Source organism: Haliotis cracherodii, unplaced genomic scaffold (assembly GCF_022045235.1).
Source record: "Haliotis cracherodii isolate W230 unplaced genomic scaffold, xgHalCrac1.p SCAF_18, whole genome shotgun sequence".
NCBI lineage: Eukaryota > Metazoa > Mollusca > Gastropoda > Lepetellida > Haliotidae > Haliotis > Haliotis cracherodii.
This window is the reverse complement of record NW_027266273.1, coordinates 8,366,162-8,387,017: the sequence shown is the minus strand read 5'-3', so window position 1 is coordinate 8,387,017 and position 20,856 is coordinate 8,366,162. Positions and strand designations below refer to the sequence as shown.

Below are 20,856 nucleotides of genomic sequence, written 5' to 3'. Positions count from 1 at the left end.
GACGCCGTATACGGCAGCTAAAGACACATTAACTTATAATAGGGCTTGTTGAGTTGGTTCAGTGCATCACGGACCTATATAAGTCCGTGGGTGCATGTAGTTCAGCTGTATGTGAAAAGTTACCTGTACATACACAGTTCCTTGAGGATATCCGTGTGTGTAATTTTAAACAGGATGTTGTTTTCCTCTTTCGAGCAATCGTAAATTAACAATAACAACTTTTGAAATATACGACATCTATCTACCGATGTCTCGCTTAACAGGATTTGGCCCTGTACAAAACGGATGTTGTAGTATATAGTATCTCATGGTCACCCACTAAACTCTTTGAAAAGGGACTGAATAGTGACATTTGAGGTGTTCTTCGCCGTACGTGCGGAAGAGCATGAGTTGGTCAATCCCATTATTGGACATGGATGACCAATGCGTCATTACGTAATACGTGTCGTCAATGATTTTGTGGCTTTATTTCAAAACTACAGTAATTGGATTATGTTGCAAAATCAGTTATGACAAATACGTCACAGCATATGTGTTGTTAGTACATCAGATGAAGTATATATGGCACTAACTTATCTACATCTAGAGTGCGGCGTTAAACAACGCTCAAAACAATATATGGCTATACAGCCTTTGTGTTGTTAGTGGATCCATGAATAATGAAATCATGAATAATGAAAGTGAACTTTTCGTGAAAGTGAAAGCACATCTTGAAATTTAAATGTAAGAATGATATATGTAATTATCACCATTGGTAGCTCTGCTTTCAGCACTGATATTCTGTGGTCCATTCGCATAATTTGCACCCCTAAATTGCCTTTTACGCCAATGGATAATCGAGACTGGTTATTCTCTGACGTTGACGTTTTATCTTGTCTTTATCACCTCGTCTAAGGCGCCGCAATTCGCTGTGCAGATTTGCGTCCCTTGGACACGCCAGAAACCTCTGTGGGATCGAATCCCTGCTCGCACCGACAATGTTTCAAGGTTTCAAGTGGCGTTAATCCAATATCTACTCACTCACCCTATATCGGTATACAACGCATAAGCCGAATACAATGTGAACGTAATGTGACATGATTCGAGGCCATAGCAACTGGCAAGAGTCCCCTCTACACACCAGGAATGGTCCAGTATTCGTTGAATGAATCTCGACACAATTTCATATAAAATATTTATTTCAAAGAACACAATCTCCACATGCATACTGATACATACATTCACATGTATGTTAACATTATTACTGTTAACATATACATCTTGAAAATTCTAGGTTAACTTGTTTGGGACAGGGGAGATCTCATTGTTTCCATTCCATTAACACAACTTAAATAAGCATATCATTAAAGGTTAACCGCCTCTTTGTATTGGAGTGGGGTCCTTTATATTTATTTTCAAATCAAAAACAAATTGTGAATTAAAAAATGTTTGATTGGCAAATACACTTTAAAGCAAAATGAAACTTACAAAGTAGACACAATTTATGGATAACTTTCTGATCTCGGGATTGAAATAATACAATGCAATGAAATAATCGGAAAGTAGTTTTATTGATAACCAGGTGTATACATGGTATGGTGGGCAACGTATGTAGGGACTAGTAATACACATGATGTCAATTAATGAGCTCATTTGTAAACTTGAAATGCTGAAAAATGGCAAATAATCAGAAATAAATAAACCAGGCGAATGTACAAACAGCAGTACGGAAAGCCTAGTGGTGCGGGTGCAATGCTGCATGTTATTGTACACGTTCAGAAGCTCACCTATTACCTATATTAATTCAATTATTCACCCTTAAGCATACACATAAACAAACATATACTGCATATACAAATCCCCCAGTATTGTACACAGGCGATGCTATCCATCAAAAATATACTTTGTACAGCTTCAAATTTCGAAAATCATATAAAATATATCTCGATGTCCATGTCGTAGACGGGTTGCTAATATTAAGGCACGTGGAATACCAAAAAAATATGAAAAATATAATACATCATTTGGCCGGTTGTCTTTGAGCACGGAAGACTTGTGTCGGTCTGGCAGGTTTAAGTACTTACATGTCATAGTTACATATTTATATATGTACAACCAATCGAGACCGATTATCTTCGTGAAAAGCCATGTTAATAGAAAGTACAAGGTAGTCGCTCCATAAAATCTCCTTTTGTACAAAGCTGCTGACCAAATACATGCATAATGTAAATATACAAAACCGAAGGAAGACTTTGTGATCTTGTTGTTTGTCAGCAAACCACACACAAAAAGAAAGAATGGCTGATCTAAAGCAATATCTAAAACATTAAAATGAAGAATAATTTCAGACTAGAAACATTTTGATTATTTGTGACAACTGACGTTTCTTATAGAGATCATTGAAATTGCAAATGAGTTCCTAACCCACGCCTCCTAGTTTTATTCCTAGTCTAAATAACATGAACTATTCTAAAAAATAGTATTCAAACTAAATCAAAGGTAAATATAATCACATTTTCTTGGTCGGAAATATGTACAAGAATATCTATCTCTGGCCGGATACAGGTCTCCGAAAATCGAACAAAAGAAGCATGACTAACACGTGTTATACACCATTGCAACTACATGATGATAAAACTGATGGAATGTCGATTTCTCAGGTACATCTATTCAATGATATACGTCACATTCTGATGCTTCCGGGAATGTCCATTGTAAACGCGTCGTTCGTTTCTTTTCTAACCTACACCATTTCATGGCCAGAACGCCAAGAGCCAGAAGACTCAAGCAACATATAATGCCACTGATTCCCAAACGGCTTTGAGCCGACAGTCAGCCAAAAGCCAAGCAAGTTCCAGAAACAAATGAATTTACCACTGACAAGTAGATTGTCTATCAACTGATGCAAATGTTAGTTTCGGGAAGTTTAAGCATGTGTTTCGTTGAATTCATCCATTGATTTCTTGATCATTGGCTTGTCCTTGTAGGTTTTCCACAGCTCCTTGATCAGATCGGACAGAAGAATGTCATTAGAGTTCTTGGCGACGATCCTCAGGACAAATATACCATCATCACGCAGATACTGATCGGCAAACTTGCGGGCAAATCTCTTGTCCTCTTCTCCGTGCAGCTCGTCGAGAAGCTTGAGGTATTTCTTGACGTATCGGCCTCGGTTAACGCGGAAGAGAGCACGCCAGATCCAGAACAGGAAGTTGCCTACGGTGAGGACAGCAACCAGGACGAACCAGAACCAAAGGAAGATGAAGATCTTTTCGTTGAAGAGGTTGATTGGCAGGACGCACTGGACAGTGTATCGTTGGATGTTCTGGAGCTGGCGGATGTCGAAATCACACAGGGTGACCTGGAAAAAGTAAGACATGATCTGATTAATACAATGTGCCACACTAGCAAAACCAACACCTGTTAGCAAACATCTTATTTGCATTAAACATTCTGTATTTTAAACAAAATAAATAAAATACTCAAATAGGCCTGAAACCGATCAAATTTAGGACGACCTACCTTGGGGAAGCGGGGAGACTCCTTCCACGTCATATCATTTGCAAGTCCACTGATGACTTCAAATCCGTATAAGTTGTACCACCCTCCCATGAAGCCGTTGAGGATGAAGAACTGGCAGATGACGTTGACGACGTATAGGAGTTTGACAAAGATGTACAGTCCTGTCAAGAAGGTGCCGTCACGCTTGGCACACAGGAAGCATACAACTTTGGACAGACGTTGACGGACGCGAACCAATACGTTGAATGAATATTGACGATGGGCTTCCAACCACCTGTCCATGTACTTGGCGATAAACTTAATGGTTTCTTCTCGCTTGCTTGGTTCGCCGACCTGGGTGTTGTTGGTCATAGTGACGATTTTATCAAGGTTAAGACCAGATGAGCCGTTGAACATTCTCCAAACGATAGCAGGAACCTTGAAGAGGAAAGCCATGAAGAGCAGGATAATGGGAACCCACTGGTAGTAGGTCAGTTCTTCGGAATCCCTCTCGTGATGCTCAATTGGAATGGTGTCATCCATTGGAATGTAATAAGTATTTTTCACCCAGCAGTAGGATTTTGCATATGATGTAAATGCCCCCGTAAAATGAGCCGGGGTCCAGCATTCAATTGGGTTGCCCACATACTGACCACCACTGATGAAGAGAGCAAAGACGGCCAGGAGCACCACGGTGTACAAGTGGTTGAGGCGATCCACCCAATCATCGTCCAAGGACGATGTGAGCTTGGTGTAGGAGAAGGCTCCTAGAAGAGCGCTTACTCTGAAAAAGAGAAGAGAATTTGATTACATTTTTGAAAATGGATGATGTGATTACAGTCAGAAGATTTTTAGATGAAGAAATAACGTTTCGGAGGCAGTATCTAAAATCGTGTGCGATCCGAAAGCAGTATCTAAAATCGTGTGCCATCAGGAAGCAGTATCTAAAATCGTGTGCGATCCGAAAGCAGTATCTCAAATCGTGTGCGATCCGAAAGCAGTATCTAAACTCGTGTGCCATCGGGAAGCAGTATCTAAAATCGTATGCCATCGGGAAGCAGTATCTAAAATCGTGTGCCATCGGGAGGCAGTATCTTAAATCGTGTGCGATCGGGAAGCGGTATCTAAAATCGTGTGCCATCGGAAAGCAGTATCTAAAATCGTGTGTCATCAGGAAGCAGTATCTAAAATCGTATGCCATCGGGAAGCAGTATCTAAAATCATTTGCCATCGGGAAGCAGTATCTAAAATCGTATGCCATCGGGAAGCAGTATCTAAACTCGTGTGCCATCGGGAGGCAGTATATTAAATCGTGTGCGATCGGGAAGCGGTATCTAAAATCGTGTGCGATCGGGAAGCGGTATCTAAAATCGTGTGCCATCGGAAAGCAGTATCTAAAATCGTGTGCCATCGGAAAGCAGTATCTAAAATCGTATGCCATCGGGAAGCAGTTTCTAAACACGTGTGCCATCGGAAAGCGGTATCTAACGTCGTGGGTCGTTTCTTGAAATAGAAATATCAATTTCGAACTTTTGTATGACATTGTTTTCCATTTAAAGTAATAAAGTCAACGAGGGCGAGCATAGAGAAAATATTATACAAGAAAGTAAAACAGACCCATCAGGGAGTCACTGAGAACAGATTGATGGCCCCTAATAACCTACTTTCCAATAATTTACGCTGAGTAGGTAAAATGTATTTATGTCACGCCGATGTGCAATGAACACCAGACCCTATTACTGATGTAATGGACACTTCAGCACATCGACATCACTGACAGTGGGTCACAATGTGAGCTCTATACAGCAGTTGGAAGTATTTTGACAGAATGCCACTCACAATGTCACGGAAGGCTAATCTACCCTGACTCATGCACGTCCCATCAGAACAAAATACAATCAACGATGCAGTTCAATTTTTTTAAGTTATATAATTATTTTTTCTCAAACTGAGCCCATTAGTTGACTTCTGATTGTTAAAGGCATCGAACCGTATACTGTGGGGGTTCTTTTCAAATTTAACCTTAAATAATGTTATTGTGTGCGTTTGGCCCGTTGTTCACCTTTGACGTCACACAACATATTTGCTTTCAATAAAATGGAATCATGAGCATTTTCATTGTATGATAACACACATGTTACGGTTGTTAATTTCGTGTGGAATCATGCACCTGGCCACTGATGTATGTCTATTATTTCAGTGTATTATGACACACAAAACCTTCACATTTGACTCGTTAAGTCAAAACATTTCCTTTTCAACAGATGCTCCAATATATCACGAATTGTATTTTGTCCATTATAGATGTTGTGGGAAACACATGGAACTGTTTTGTAGGAATTGTAATGGCTGTATCTATGTGAACAGGCCCGTGAAGATCCGGGGTATGTCTTCAGCAACCCAATGCTTGCCGTAAAAGGCGACTAAGCTTGATGCAAGAGGCGACTGACAGGATCGTTTGCTCGGGCTCGTTGACTTGGTTGATGCATGTCATCGTATCCCAATGCGTGAACCGATGCTCGTGATGTCAATCACTGGATTGCCTGGTGAAGACTCGATTATTTACAGACCGCCATCATATAGCTGGAATATTGCTGAGTGCGGTGTGAAACAACAAACAAACTAACATGTATGTTAACTACTTATATCTATACCATGTACCATATATATCCGGAAACTCGTTTATCCGGACAATATTTGAGAAAACGGACTGTATAACACGTCCAAGACTTCATTCCGTGTATTTCGCTCACTGAATAGACATTACTCATATATAGGATGGCTTAAAATGAACGTCGATATCGCTTTTCAAGTTGTAAATGTCTCTATCTACCACGGGTTTCTACTTGTCCCGACATGTTGGTGTCAAGTCGCTTTCGGGTGCTTGTCTTTATCATCATGTTTGATTTCATCTTCAGGTTTAAGGAGACTCCTTGTTGTACAAAGACCCCATCAATCATGTCTGCCCAGGATATGTGTTTACGTTAGGATTAGACGGATTTAGGCGTCCTAGACGAATATCGCAATTATTGAGTTTTTGCATATATTAATTGACTTATCAAAAGAGGCTTTACATGGCAACATTTCTATCGCTTGGTTATCTCGTCACTTTATTTCTAGTTCTTATCCCCGATAAGATCCTCGTGTCTGTCACCGGTGTTTCATAACCGCGTCCCATGATCCCCGTGTACTAGTATCTGACATTCATAACTAGCCTTGATAAGGTGATGTAACTTACAAAGAAATAAAAAAGACCACGGGCTAGGGACTGCCGTTTATATGATGTAAAGGATAGTTGAAAATTCAACCAAGACGTTCATTACTAATAGAGGAAATATTCCCTTACTCTGAAGAGATCGCGCAACAGAGTTTCACCTTGCAGGAGACCACCTTCAAAATGAAGTGCGTGACGTGAACCTTCAAATATTGACCCGTGTCGTTATTTGCAAAGATTAAGGCGTTATACCAACGCCAACAGTTTGGATCATTGCCAAAATAACTCCTGAGCTAAGCTTAGCGACGCACACATTCCTGTAGTTAGTGTGGGTTATGTTAGCAGTTACCAAATATAATTTTGACATAATGATTTCTCCACGTATTAGATGGTATCGTTGTGAAGTGTTGTGATTGACATTTTGAAAGTTGTGATAAAGGAATCTTAACATTTTTACTTACAGTATTTACTGAGCCCATGCGTTACCATAACTTTTATGAAACCTTAGGCCAAAGTCCTAATCCTACAGCTTAAGGCCATTACGTTGATAACAACACAGGCCTGTTCTTGTGAAGATATAATACAAATATGGGTTATGTTTTCGTGGTTTAACGGGCTGCGATAATAATCAGTTATTGATCACAGGAACTTAAACGACCATTGTCACTAATTTATCATTTGTAAATGCCAGTAAGAAATCTTCTTCTCCATAAAGAAAAACAACAATTCGATGGAGAATAAATATTATTAGACAGGGGTTAAGCGGAGGAATTCGACCTTACCGTAGATTCTATAGACACAGAAACGTTGCTCGAGACATCAAAACAGAAACATCGATTTGGATGTTTTAACATGGTGTTGAGCTTTGAACCCATACATTTACAAATGTTACTTACGCAGTTAGCCACTCGTGTGTAAAGAGCGTGTGCTTTGAATGTGTTTTACTCGTTGAATACCCTACATTCGCCGCGTGCTTCTGAACAAATAGTTATCTATACTAAATAGTTCCATATGGTTACATGAAGTCATTGTTACTATTTCTTGTTCGCAACATTTATCCTTATTAAATCGTGACTGAACCTGGTAATTCTTATTTCACTGAGGCTATATAAATCAAAATGGGTGGACGATTTCTGTATAGAACGTTACATTAAGTAGCCAAGAAACATAGAATTAAGAGTCCATAAAGAGATATACGGATAGAGATTTTCAGTATATTTTTCTATGGGGGACAAGAGACACTGATACTGAACTTTATATTGAGAAACCAGACTCTACCCAACTGGTAGCCCCAGCAAGCTGGAAGAAAACAGCACTTAGCACGCAACTTTAAGATGAATTTCAATAAAGCCAGTTATTAATACCCTTATGACTGAAGCCGCCAGCGTGGTCTAGTGGATAGAACGTTCTATTTTGAAATCGAGTTTAACAAGGTCCTTCCAACATTTTTCAAACTAAAGCCAAACAAACCTGGTGTTACCATGTCACGCATTTACGACGGATGATATGACATTCCCTGGTCGTGAAATATGCTTGGACCGCGATTGGGGCTAGGATATCTTAACTTGTATGTGCACAGGGCGAGTGGGGATTGGTTGCCAGCGTTTACGTGCACGTAGCCATCTGACGAATCTTACGCAACGGGTTACGCATGGGAATTTGTAAACAGCTCGGGTCTTTGGTGAGGTTTAGGCCTAAGAGCATTTTATTCATACCTGATCAACAAACAGGTTCTTATTCTCCAACAGGTGTGGGCAAACATTGGTACTTGACAGAACGAAATGGGTATAAACACACCAAGGGGATTCTGCGATGGGAAAAACTAGGTTTGTCTGTTCTAGACTTAGCGTAGGTTACAGTGTGCGAGTATGGTTTTACGACACTTTTAGCAATATTTCAGTAATATCATGGCGGGGCAAACCAGAAATGGCCTTCACTCATTGTACCTATGTGGGAAATCAAACTCCGGACTTCAGCCTGACAAGCGAACGCTTCAACCAATAGGCTCCCCGATAGGCAACAGCGAAAAGGGTATGTTTTTACACTCTGACTGATTCTCCTTTGGCATTAATATATATTTTCACATTCCCTAGATTTCTTATGTATAGCCCCGGTTCACGGTGTATAGTTTACAGTTTCAGATTGAACACGTCGGAAGTGATACAAGTGACCCTCCACAGAAATCGTTAATAGAAGTAAATTTATTGTGGGTCGTTTTATTGTACCTTTCCATCACAACTCATAACAAAGACCTCGTGTCACAGTCCCCCAACAAGGAGTGGCCCCGGGCTTAAACCCTTGGGGAACGTCATCGTTATTCTTGGGAGAGGCATCAACGCACCTGGCCGTGACAAAACAGTCACTACCCTGGGGGAAAATACCTGTGGGTGGTTGATACGAAGTGTCATCTGTCTCTCGTTGTATTCATGATATGTGCGACCCCTAAGTGGGATAAAGGGTCAGTGGTTGATTACGCAATAAATGTAATTAGATATATGCACGGGGTTTGATTAAGGAACACAGGCTCCCATGTGGGATAGATATTTCAAAGAAAAGATGTCCCGCGGATAGGAATTCAACATGTGGCGTTGAACATGGCAACATGAACTTGTTCGAAAATTGAACATAGGATCACTTGCATAATTGTGCTAAATAACGGGATAAATTATGTTATTGCAAATATCCCGTTACGTGAGAATTTTGAGCGTTTTAATGATGAACCCCAAATCTTTTTAAGTTAAAACTCCCTCTTGAGCATACACAGTAGAGCATGATCTGTTTTCTCTCTCGCCAATAAAATGCCTCAGTGTACAAATAAACATACAAGGCCGAATATTTCAGAGGGCGTTTGCCAGGTTCTTCCTAATCGTAGCATTTGGATTACATTTTAAAAAAATGTTTTTTTTAAGTCGGTGTCTTCCGTCGTTTTTCGTTGATCCTTTGAGGATGTAAAATCTTAGCGTCATCAACAAACGGGGTTATGGCGGACCTGTTTTGAACGGATGTGTTGAAGATGCGTCAGCCTTGAAGCCAAGTTCACTGACGTCTGGCGTTGCAAAATCAGAGTTAATAATTTCAATTTAATAATTTTGAACCACAGTATATCCGATGTATCATTTAGAAGTGTTTTATCTATCTTGATATGATACTCAGGATTTTGGTATCGATCGTAAACCAATAAATTTGAGATATGTTACCGAATAATATTTCTCAATTACATTCAAATGTTCTTACAAGAACACCACGTCCTACATTCTTGCTGAATGTAGCGTTTGATTTTTATCTGATTTTTTCATTCAAAGTTCGTGGCAATGTATGTACTGCAAGGGGCCTGTTTTTATCCGTGCCTTTCATGGCGCTTGACATATTTCCTCAGGTTACCCCGAATCATTTATTCGAGATTCACTTAATAAAAAGTTTTTCCACACCACAAGTGTAAAAATCAACCACTGGAAAGGATTTGCATTTAAAGTTTGGTCATACTGAACAGTGTAGTTTCTTTCTTCTCGGGAGTTCCCATGATGGCATTCGCCTAAGTATGACACCTTCAAATAGGCCACATACCGAGACATTATCGAGGCTTCTACATGTAGATGAGGTTACCGAGGGTCTCACAACGGACGTGGTCACGTGACCTATGGCATGACTCTCTAGTTTGTGTACCTTTGAACAATCTCATTTACCATTCCGTTTCTGTTTTACAAGAACTTTCTTGGTCAAGTAGCAGATAAGCACTTGAGAAAATAATGCGATATGGCACATGAGTTGACCATCAACCAATCATCATTCTTAAAAAAAACCCAACCCATCAACCACATCACTGCATTATATCTACCAATTAATTCCTTATAAAAAGCAAATTCATTACGCAGTTGACACCTGGAACGGCGACGTCTGACCTGCATTGTAAATTACGGGCCATTAGCTTACTTGAGGTTACATAATACGAAGCCTACTTTGTTTGCCAATCGTTTCGAAAACAATAAAAAAAATATCGTTTGTCTGCAGGACAAAGATGTAGACGTTGCGGCAGTGGACGCCCGCGGTGGTGTAATTAAGATTTATTAACATATTATATTTATTAACAACTCAGCGTTAAGGGAAGCTAATAATTATTACGAAATTGCAAAAATTAAAGGTGTAAGATTGATACAATTGGCTGCTTGCGTTAAAACATGCAAGTCTGGCAAATGCATGTGGCATTATAAAACTGTCTGCGGGCCAATTCAAGTATGTTCCGTCTGGTGCATAACAAAAGAGAGACCCTTATTAAGGTAACAATGAATGCCCTTTGGGTGAACTCTGGTGTATCGTGTTTCCGAGGGGCATTTTAAGTTACTAGGGAACAGCAATGAAAATTGCGGTTCTTTTCACCGACACAGCTGTATTGAACTTCATGATCACTGGACTGTAGCATGTTTCAGTTTTGTGCACTAGTGTAAATTTCAACCGGAACTTCGGATGGATGGTGGTTTGTTGTGGTTTAAAAAGACGTGGTTATGGTGAATGGACTGTCTGGTTCGTAAATAATGTGTATTACCTCAGGGGAATGTTTAACTGCCGCTAATCAAATGAAATATAGTCAGGTTGCAGACTATGTCCGTTCAGAATCATTAGAGAGTGTTAGATCCGCACGGGATAATCTTTCAGTTGACCCCAGACATTTTGAAAAGAAGTGCACCCATTCGTAAAATTCGGCGGTTGGGAAATTGTCTTTGGGACGGGTTGTCACACCTGGAATCACGAGTGACGGGACAAAGGGGTCATTATAATGGGGTTGTTTGGGGGACTGGATGACCCGCGGTTGACTAACACAAATTACGATAGCAAGTAACAGTTTCGTATGACCTTCCTACTGAAACGCCGAGAGGCTATAGAAAATTCGTTACCAGCTGATACAGTAATACATGGAAAGCCACCGTTCACACAAACATTGCATTAAACTAATTATAGCCAATGTTTTGTGTCATAAATGGGACGACATGTCATTCGTTCAATTCGGGAGGGACAAAATAAAACCAAACTGTTGAGCCGGTTTCTTTCCGAAATATATTTTTTAACAAAAATTTAAAGTTTGTAATGTCCCTAGAGGATGTTTTGACAGTACGGATTTGGCAAAAGTGTCAACAAACTCTGGAACGCGGGCCAGAGACGACAAACAAACAAGCGCCATCTTGCTCCGGGTGAGGCAGAGGTGAAGAGGTAGAGGTGGTATATTTAGAACCACGGGCGACATGTAGATGAAAGTGAAACTGGAAAACAGAAGCCGGCGTAAAACGGTGAATTGACAAGCAGGTGGCTTATGGCTTTCAAGAATATCCTGACATGCCGTAAAGGAAGATTACAGCTAAATGTTCAAAGATGATAATAAAAGATAGTAATGATAATCACATGGAGCAAGGACTTGTGGGAGACTTTTGTCCGTGTTTGCAACTAAGGTGCCGGCGAAGACAATAGCCACTAATTAGTTTCTACTAATTGGTGTATTTACGTTGCGTTGGCACTTGACATAAATAACAAATAAATCCATAACCCTAATTACTCCTCCCAGTGTATAATGGAACAATATATACGATAACCTATGACAAAGTCCAGTAAGATTAATTCAGAATGGCGTTAGTACAGGGTCGTGTCCTAGTTCCCTATCTCTTATGCTTATTGAATAAAAATATATGCTTTACAGTCGTACAGGGCGTCGTATTGTATTCATATGCAATCCCTTTGTGAAAAATAACACAACTATCTCCGAGTGATCGGTTTGCGCCATTTAGACCGACATGCCGGGGAATAACGAGTCACAAAGTAAGACATAATGAGAGGTGTACGAGGTCCCTTATCTATGGTATCTAGACGTATGTATGTATGAAGGCAGACAGATAGCCACGTTTAAAACGACCCACGTCACGAGCTCCGTGTCCAGTAAAGAAAAAACAACTTATTAATGCCAGCATATCTCACGAGAAGCATATATAATATGTGTACATACAGGATCTTTCGAAACGAGCTTTGTCGACCAATGACCTAAGTGCTTATAGAGAAAAAGTGTTTCGTGATAAGAAAAGACTTGTGCTTGGTGCAGTTTGTATACACTTGCACACTGTAAAGGGTGCAAATAAGCCTGATATGTTGTAGGGTCTTACACAATTGTTGCCCAGACAGGATATGTGCTCGCCTGTATACCGAATATTTTGTACACACACACTTATTTTGTTCGGTGGTGAAATTGTAACAATGTAAGTGTATAGGTATGACGCCTAACAATCCTCTAACACACCCTCCGGATCATATAGCTATCATATTACGTCACGCAACATTGATTCGACGTTATTCAGTCGTGGGATATTTTAATAACATTTAAACACACGTGTATTTACAATATATAAATTAAATATATACTTTGTATTAAAATTTTGTAAAAGGTAAGGTCTCATGAAACTAAAAGAACGTATGGTAAAACAGAAATGTTAAAGATGTAAACAAAGAATACTCACGACATAGTGAAAAACTCTACTTAATTCTCCCGATCAACAGAAGTTGGCCCAAGATGCACTCATCCAAGGCAGCCAGCTACAGGTATTCTCTCAGTCCAGTATCCACTGGGTTATGGTAGAAGCACTTCTCGAAATATTTTCCAACACTATGGGCTGGCGAAACTTTATGTGCTCTCACTGACAGCCACACTCTGATATGGCCCACGCTGTCGCTTGTGTCACGTGACCGCTCCAGCCAATCAATGTCACCTGGAAAGGTACAAGTGTCATCTATGAGTAATTCCGCCCGAGGCTGTTGTCTCCCTTGGAAAGATTGCTCCTCGCGTAATATTATGTTTTCTTCCTCTAGGAAGTAATTAATGTCTACTCTTTTATGCTTGATTTATAAAGTTACATAATTTAAAAGAATCCTCCGATTTCGATATGTGGGAATAATAATCGGATGGGTATGATGACCTGGAATAAGGGCGCCTGTCTTACCCCGTCCGCCTGCAGGCACCTGCTCACTGAAGCAAGTGATGTAATACAACCTTAGAATGACAAGAGCTCACCCCTCAGAAGACACGTACCACAAGCTTGAGTTTCGTTCATATCCAGAAAATATCTAACGTTTTGTAGTTTTTAACTATTTACCAAATGGTTATATATATTTCGCAACGTAAACACATATTTTCAGACACAATGCATCGCAATTTTCATAAACAGTTTTCCAAATACAATCATAAAGTACATCGTTATAAGAACATGCGGAACTGTCCACATGCATATTATTTATTTCGACGGCCACTTATGGAGAGGGGTAGGTGGGGCGTTAGCGACAAATGTTTTAAAAATAACTTTTTCAAATAAAAAATAAATTTTATCGTTCCCTCAAAATGAGTGTCGATTTGTTGTGTATGGTCTTCTTAACCTTTGGGACCGCCTCCGGGGTCTAGTGGTAGAGCGTCCGCCCGGAGAGCGGAAGGTACGGGGTTCGATCCCCGGCCGAGTCATACCAAAAGACGTTAAAAGGTGGTACTTGTTGTTACCCTGCCTGGCGCTCGGCATTAAGGGGCTAAAACAAGGACTGGTCGGCTCGGAGTCAGTATACTGTGTCTGAGTGGGATATTCATGTTAAACTGCGGCATGGTATCTCAGTGAGCTAGCACTATAAATCGGCATCAGTCAGGACTAGTACAAGCAGCCACACACACACACACCCACACGTGCATGCACGTCGCTATATAAGTGCAATAATCTTGGATGCGACGTTAAACCCCATTTCACCTCACCTCACCTCACCTTAACCTTTGGAGGTATCTCTTGAAAGCATGTCTTACCAATATTCTAATATTAACTACTGTTAATCGCGTGTCCATTGTAAAGTACTTCTTAACTCTTTTGTCCGCCTTGTGCAGTACATGAAACAGCGACATACACTGCAGGCTTCGCCTTTTATTTATGTTCATTTATGATGATTTCACACTTACGACAATGTAGCAAATACCTAACCTATTCAGGACATAGTGTTGTGTTTACATGTAATGACTTTTGTTCATAATTCAACACTGTTGTACCCTTAATAACCATATTGTCATTGTTATAACTGTTCACACATCCCCGGGACATATTGCAGATTGTATGTGATATACGCATTAATCCCCATTTTTCACTAGGTGGCGCTGGTAGACCACGCTTGATTCTGTTTTGTGAAAACTGTCAAATATACATTCTTCATCGTGAATGCCCTTGTAGGATGGTAATACCAACTGCCATACATTGAATATGGATAAAAAAAACTATAAATCAGACGTTACTGGTCAGCGTAGTCTGTCATACAACCCTAAACATATATATTCAATACAGCCCATGCATGCCAATAATATTTGTCAAGTGTAGATAACTGCAGTTTCTAACAGTTATTATATTATTTATGTGTTATATTTTACTAGATAGTTTAAATAACAACTGTTTCTTCCTGTAAAATATATTCATTCAGAGACTAGGCGTTAGTCTATGGTCGGCACAAATCACGTGTCCGAGGACACCGACTCGTGTCATTGTTCCAACATGTCCGCAGTTGACCGCCATCTTTATCTCAAGTTTTTGTCCCCCGTTACGCGTTACAAGCCAATAATCATTGTCACGGGCTAGACCCTTGAACCTTGAAATAAACTATTGACAAATTGGATTCAACAGGGATTTAAAAGATATAGTTCGTGATTAATGTACGTTGATCTGGATCCAAGCGGCCACCTTGGAATTTTCGACTAGGCACGACCTGCGTTGGTATTAAAGAGCATTACGTACATAGAATTGATTGATTGATAGAATTTCATTGAATTGGTGGATTTAATCTTCACCCTTCTGGAATTAAGTACTCTTGTATAATGTAAGTGAATCCAGTATACCTATACCGTTAATGAGATGGCGTTTTAATTCACTTTATATAACCTACACCACTTTTATTTGGAAGGGGAAAGTAGGATATTATGAGGAAATGTTGTTTTGAGTACCCATATATGTCTAATTTGACAAGTAACGTCAGATATGACACTTCTTCTTTCTTTATCTTGTACCCCCACCCCCGCGCGATTATATTAACAAATTATATGAATAATCAAGTCTATGAAAGGCATTTGTAAGAGATACACATAAGGAAGAGAATTTATGGATGTCAACACTTTTATCAGGAGGTACACAACAACGTTTCGGAGTAAATGCTTACTCCTTCAACAGGTAAATGAATGCCTTCTTTATATGAATAATGATTACGAATAATGCGGTTTGTGAAGTGTAACGAGTACGAACTCATATGTTCACCATTTTGGTTGACACGAGTGCGTTTGCCCGGGGGCATGTGCAAATATCTCCTATGTTGGGAATCTTGGTTCTCACTAGATAATCCGTCATGGATGAATTATCTTGTCATTAACCCATAAACCACCTTCAGAATTATATAAGACGCCAAATGGAACTTCCTGTAATATAAATACGCAGTAGTTGGTAAGAGAAAAATGTTAACAGAATGTCCACGCCTCAGTTTGGGCTCGGTTAAAACAAGAATTGCAGTTAGATACGCTATCAGTGATGGTTCTCCTAAAGCCAAGAGATGCAATAGCGAAGGCTAAACTAACTCTATTTCTGAGAGACGGACAGCTTCTCGAACGTATATAAACAGAGTCAAGGATAAAATTGAAATTATATCAATATACGAAAATAGAAATCTTATCAATACAAAAACAGAAATTATGTGAATACCAAACTCACAATAGATATGTGTACCCTACTCCTACGCAGGTCAGCCTAAGGCCTAAGGCGACCTCTTAAACACTTAATGCAACAGGAGAAAAATAAATGCGACAATGCAGATTGTACTAGGTGTGTGATCGTTGTCAAATTGACGTTAAAGTAGAAGTGGTATCCAGTGATTATTCTGTTGTACCACTGTGTCGTTACTGTCGCTGAATGTTTAGGGATTCGATACAAACGTATTTTGTTCAGTCATGGTATATACGCTTCTTGGTCATGCATCAGCTTAAGTTTAACATGTAATTATGTAGATATGCATGTATTTCGATAGCATTATAGTCCGTGATTCAACATTCCGTGTGAGAGGAAATGAGTAAATAAAGTCGGGAATGGTTTTATGTCTCGTTCAGCAACATCGCGCCTGGGAACACGAAGAATTGGTAACCTCCCAGTGTGGCCAGCCGCTCTGCCTACCCCCACTGAACACAGTGTCCACGATAGGAATTGGATGAAGTCATAGCGTCCACTGGGACAATTGATTGCATTATACATTCACACATTATAATCATGCGAGGAACCGAAAGCCAAAGCCCCGCCAAGGTTGCCTCACCTTTTCGGACATACCCTCTTCGGACATACCCTCTTCGACCAAGCATCAAATGGACGGCGGGCCCGTGCGCGAAATACGCACATGTCGGAAAGCGCACGTTAAATTCCTAATTTAAGTAAGTAATTCGTTAACGCCATTGAAGTACGTTTTGTTACACAGAATCACACTTTTCTGTATTAAGGTCTGACATCGTACAGAAGCCTGGAGAAGATGTCATCAGGCCAAAGTAATATAGCTGCGCTATACTTGACTGCGGCTTATTCTGTATTTGACAAAACATCACACGTATTGGTATCTTGGATTTAGGGTGTTTCTTCAGTTCACAAACTCATATTTCATCCCAATTACGATAAACTAAACAGCCGGGCAAAAGAAGTATACTTTTGAAAATTCCCACTTCTTTCTGCTCAGTTCTGTGTACTGTGCCATATTCCCTGTGACGTCATGTGCCCGCCACCTGATGTGAGATACTCATTGCTATGCTGCAGGTTATATCGCCTATGATATCCGTATCATATACATCTCCATGAGAGAGGGAGTTGGTGTTTTAAGCGACTTTAAGCGTATTGCGTACAGGGGCCCGCCAGGCCAATTAGTGGTTTTGTCCGAAAAGGAAGGACAACCTGGGGGACTTTAGGGATGCTTATTTAATACTGGGGAGATTTGGAATTATGAAGAATGCCGTGCTATAGGTTGGAATAATAAATTAATCATTTCTATATCTTTTTTAAAAATATTTTAGCCACCATTAAACATGAGTTTCTGTTGACTTGCAGTTTTGCTGATTCGTGTAATCAAAGATGGTGCTAAACGCCGCTTCCGGACCCCTCTTCCCCCATCGACGTCACATTCCTCCCCCAACGACTACACATTCAAATCTCTGTCTACTTACTTATCTTGTGTTTGTACATTGGATAAACTGTGGCGTGTATTGATAAAGTGTAATCACGGTGATGACCTAATCCCCTACATCAACAATTACACATCGTCGTCTTCGCTAAGGACAACATTAATGGCGGCACTTTGTGCTTCCAAGTGCCTTTGTCTGGCGTTGTTTAAAGGTTAGATAAACAAAACAATGAAAGGCAGTGCTTAAGACAAAGGATACGTCTAGAAATGTTTTTTTAATTGTTTACAAACAAACAGTTTGTTGGTATTTATCACAGCTTTACTCTAGTTACCCTTGCGCTCTGTGTCAAGGTGCCGGGAAGCGTTAATCCCTTAAAATAGCACGCTCTATGTTTATTTTTAAACAGTTTCAAAGGCGATTTCTATTACAGGATAAGCAGTGATGCAATAAAACCGTTAGTGTCGAGGGTACGGATTTCATTATTGAGCATAGAATAAATTTACAACGTTACCTTCACGAAAACTCGGTGACATTAATATGTCTCAGGCTTGATTTACAACGAGCGGGCACGGGTGGCCCAGTCGCTTAAGTCGCCGCCCTGGGGCACGATTGTGGGTTTGAATCACGGTTCGTCCCGATTATGGTTCTTAGTTTGTCAGCACTATACACGTACTTGAGGGTTTCACCAAAGTGTAAAACGTCTGAGACCTGTATAACTTCAGGCATTCCTCCCACATTAAAGGGGCACTGATCTAACGCAATTCCCCGGGACTGGTTGTTGCCTTTGTTATTGTTTTTTTCCCCAGTGAGTACCCGGATGTATAGCAGAAATCTAGACTAGTTCGCGACCTCTGCTGCGCCATTCGTAAGCGCATCAGTCACTTTTATGGGTAGTTATAAGGGCGTATGGTCACATTGATCAACAAGATGAAATGCTGTTTTCGAGATAATAAGGAAATGTAGGTATCTTTGTGGGTAGCATTGGTAATGGTGACGAAGTTTTGATAAGTCACTTGCTTGGTAATTTTGCGATTTTCGTTTATACTATTTTGACTTGCAACACAAAGTAAATATTTCACCTGAGCATTGCTTTTTTTATAGTGTGTATATTTTTTTACTGTCAAAATGTGTAACATCTTCAAATTTTATTAAACGCCTAAATATTCAGTTATCTTACAAAGTGACTGAAAAACATTTCCATCCGTATTATTATGAAAACAAATTCCAAACATTTTGATGTTTAATGTCATCACCAAGAGATTGAAAATGTTACGTTGAAAAGTACATTTCTATGCTGTTTGGCTTCTAATCCTACATAATAATCTGTTATGGTGTTTTAGGCCCTTTTGATCGTCTTAGTCCATTTTAGTCAATCTGGGCAGATTTTACACATTTTATAAATTGCCTGAGAGAATCACATTTTACAAATTGACGGTAACATATACACACTTACAAAGGAAAAGACTTGTGAAAACGCATTGAAGAATTTCCCAACCAAGAGTGAGTGAGTGAATATGGTTTTACGCCGCTTTTAGCAATATTCCAGCAACATCACGGCGGGGGACACCAGAAATGGGCTTCACACATTGTACCCATGTCGGGAATCGAACCCGGGTCTTCGGCGTGACGAGCGAACACTTTAACCACTAGGCTACCCGACCGCCCCTTCCCAACCAAGACGTAGAGGAACAAGAACGAATCGGTTCAATGCTACAGCAAATGAAGGAAAACAAAATACAAATACCATAATTACAACCTACCAAATTTATGTGTATAAATTTTAAGCAGCTTCCTTATTCGAGGAATGTATCCGTGAATATCCACACAAAGGAACAATATCCCACTCGTCTGCAGCTGTACAAAAAACTTATTCGATGTCACGTGTCTCTGTAACAATCAAATATTTTAAAAAAGATATATATCGTTTCGGGATATTATAACCCGTGTTCGTTTCTCAACTGATCACTTAGATTGTTTCAGGTGTCTCACATAGGTGTCAAGTCTCAAGGGACGGCTGAGAAAGCCCACGTGACAACTATTTTCATAATGTCCACGGTTCTTAAAAAATCCATTGAGTGATAGATAACAATGACCAATCAATCAACGTATTATCAGTTAACCCTTTGAACAAAGTATGTTGTTTTTACATCGGCACTTCACGCCATGGTATGAGTGTATTCCCTTTGTTTTAGTAAACCTAGACATGTAAACACTCACTTTTGACATATCCACTGTGCAAGATAACAGTGTATTAATCAATCAACGTATTTTCTGTTAATCCTTTGATGACCAGGAACGATCCGTTGATTTACAAAAAAAAAGTAAATCAACTGATCATTCACCTCTTGCTGGGCTGCCACGTGCATATTACATAACACACATTTCACCTCACTTCAAACCTGGATTTAGATTGAATAATTACCCCAGACACAATAAATGCCAAATGGGAACCTTTGTCAGGTTTTCTGAATGGTGCTACCAGTAATTATACCTGTAATAAATTCATTAACTGAGCTTCAAGTGAATGATGACAAATACACAAGTGTAGGGTTATACCAGAAAACGTGGATGACAACAAGGGAGAAGTAATCGTATTATCGACGCAATCCGAAAACCAAAAATGCTTTCACTGCATGGATACTTTTTTTAGTATTAAACTATAACCATCTGGGGTATTTCCAAATGACGACATCGGATGAGCTCCGCCGTTCTTTTTGTCTGTTTGTTTAGGCTGAAGAAATTAATTAACATGCGCCCTTTGTCGAAATCTTTATACATCACAGTTAATCAATCAGTGTTTATGCAAAAATGCGTAAAACAAATATTGCCTCCAGCCTCCAAGTTTATTTAGCTGTCCTTGCAGACGGTAGCCCAGTCTCTGGTCACGCTCAGTTGCGTTGCCTATCGTCCGGGTACTCACGGGGAAAAAACAATAACAAAGGCAACAACCAGTCCGGGGAATTGCGTTAGATCAGTGCCT

General features: G+C 39.9%; 1 protein-coding gene across 1 annotated transcript in view; it reads right to left on the bottom strand.

The window, feature by feature from the left end:
- Positions 1-1,531: 1,531 nt before the first annotated feature.
- Positions 1,532-20,856, bottom strand: part of LOC139465742 (innexin unc-9-like) — a 41,133-nt gene continuing 21,808 nt past the window's right edge. The window contains exons 2-4 of the mRNA XM_071247580.1: positions 13,186-13,434; positions 3,502-4,264; positions 1,532-3,340 (exon numbers count right to left, since the gene is read on the bottom strand). Coding sequence (XP_071103681.1) covers positions 2,906-3,340; positions 3,502-4,264; positions 13,186-13,190 — 1,203 coding nt within the window. The 5' untranslated portion in view covers positions 13,191-13,434 and the 3' untranslated portion in view covers positions 1,532-2,905. The remainder of the gene's footprint in view (positions 3,341-3,501; positions 4,265-13,185; positions 13,435-20,856) is intronic.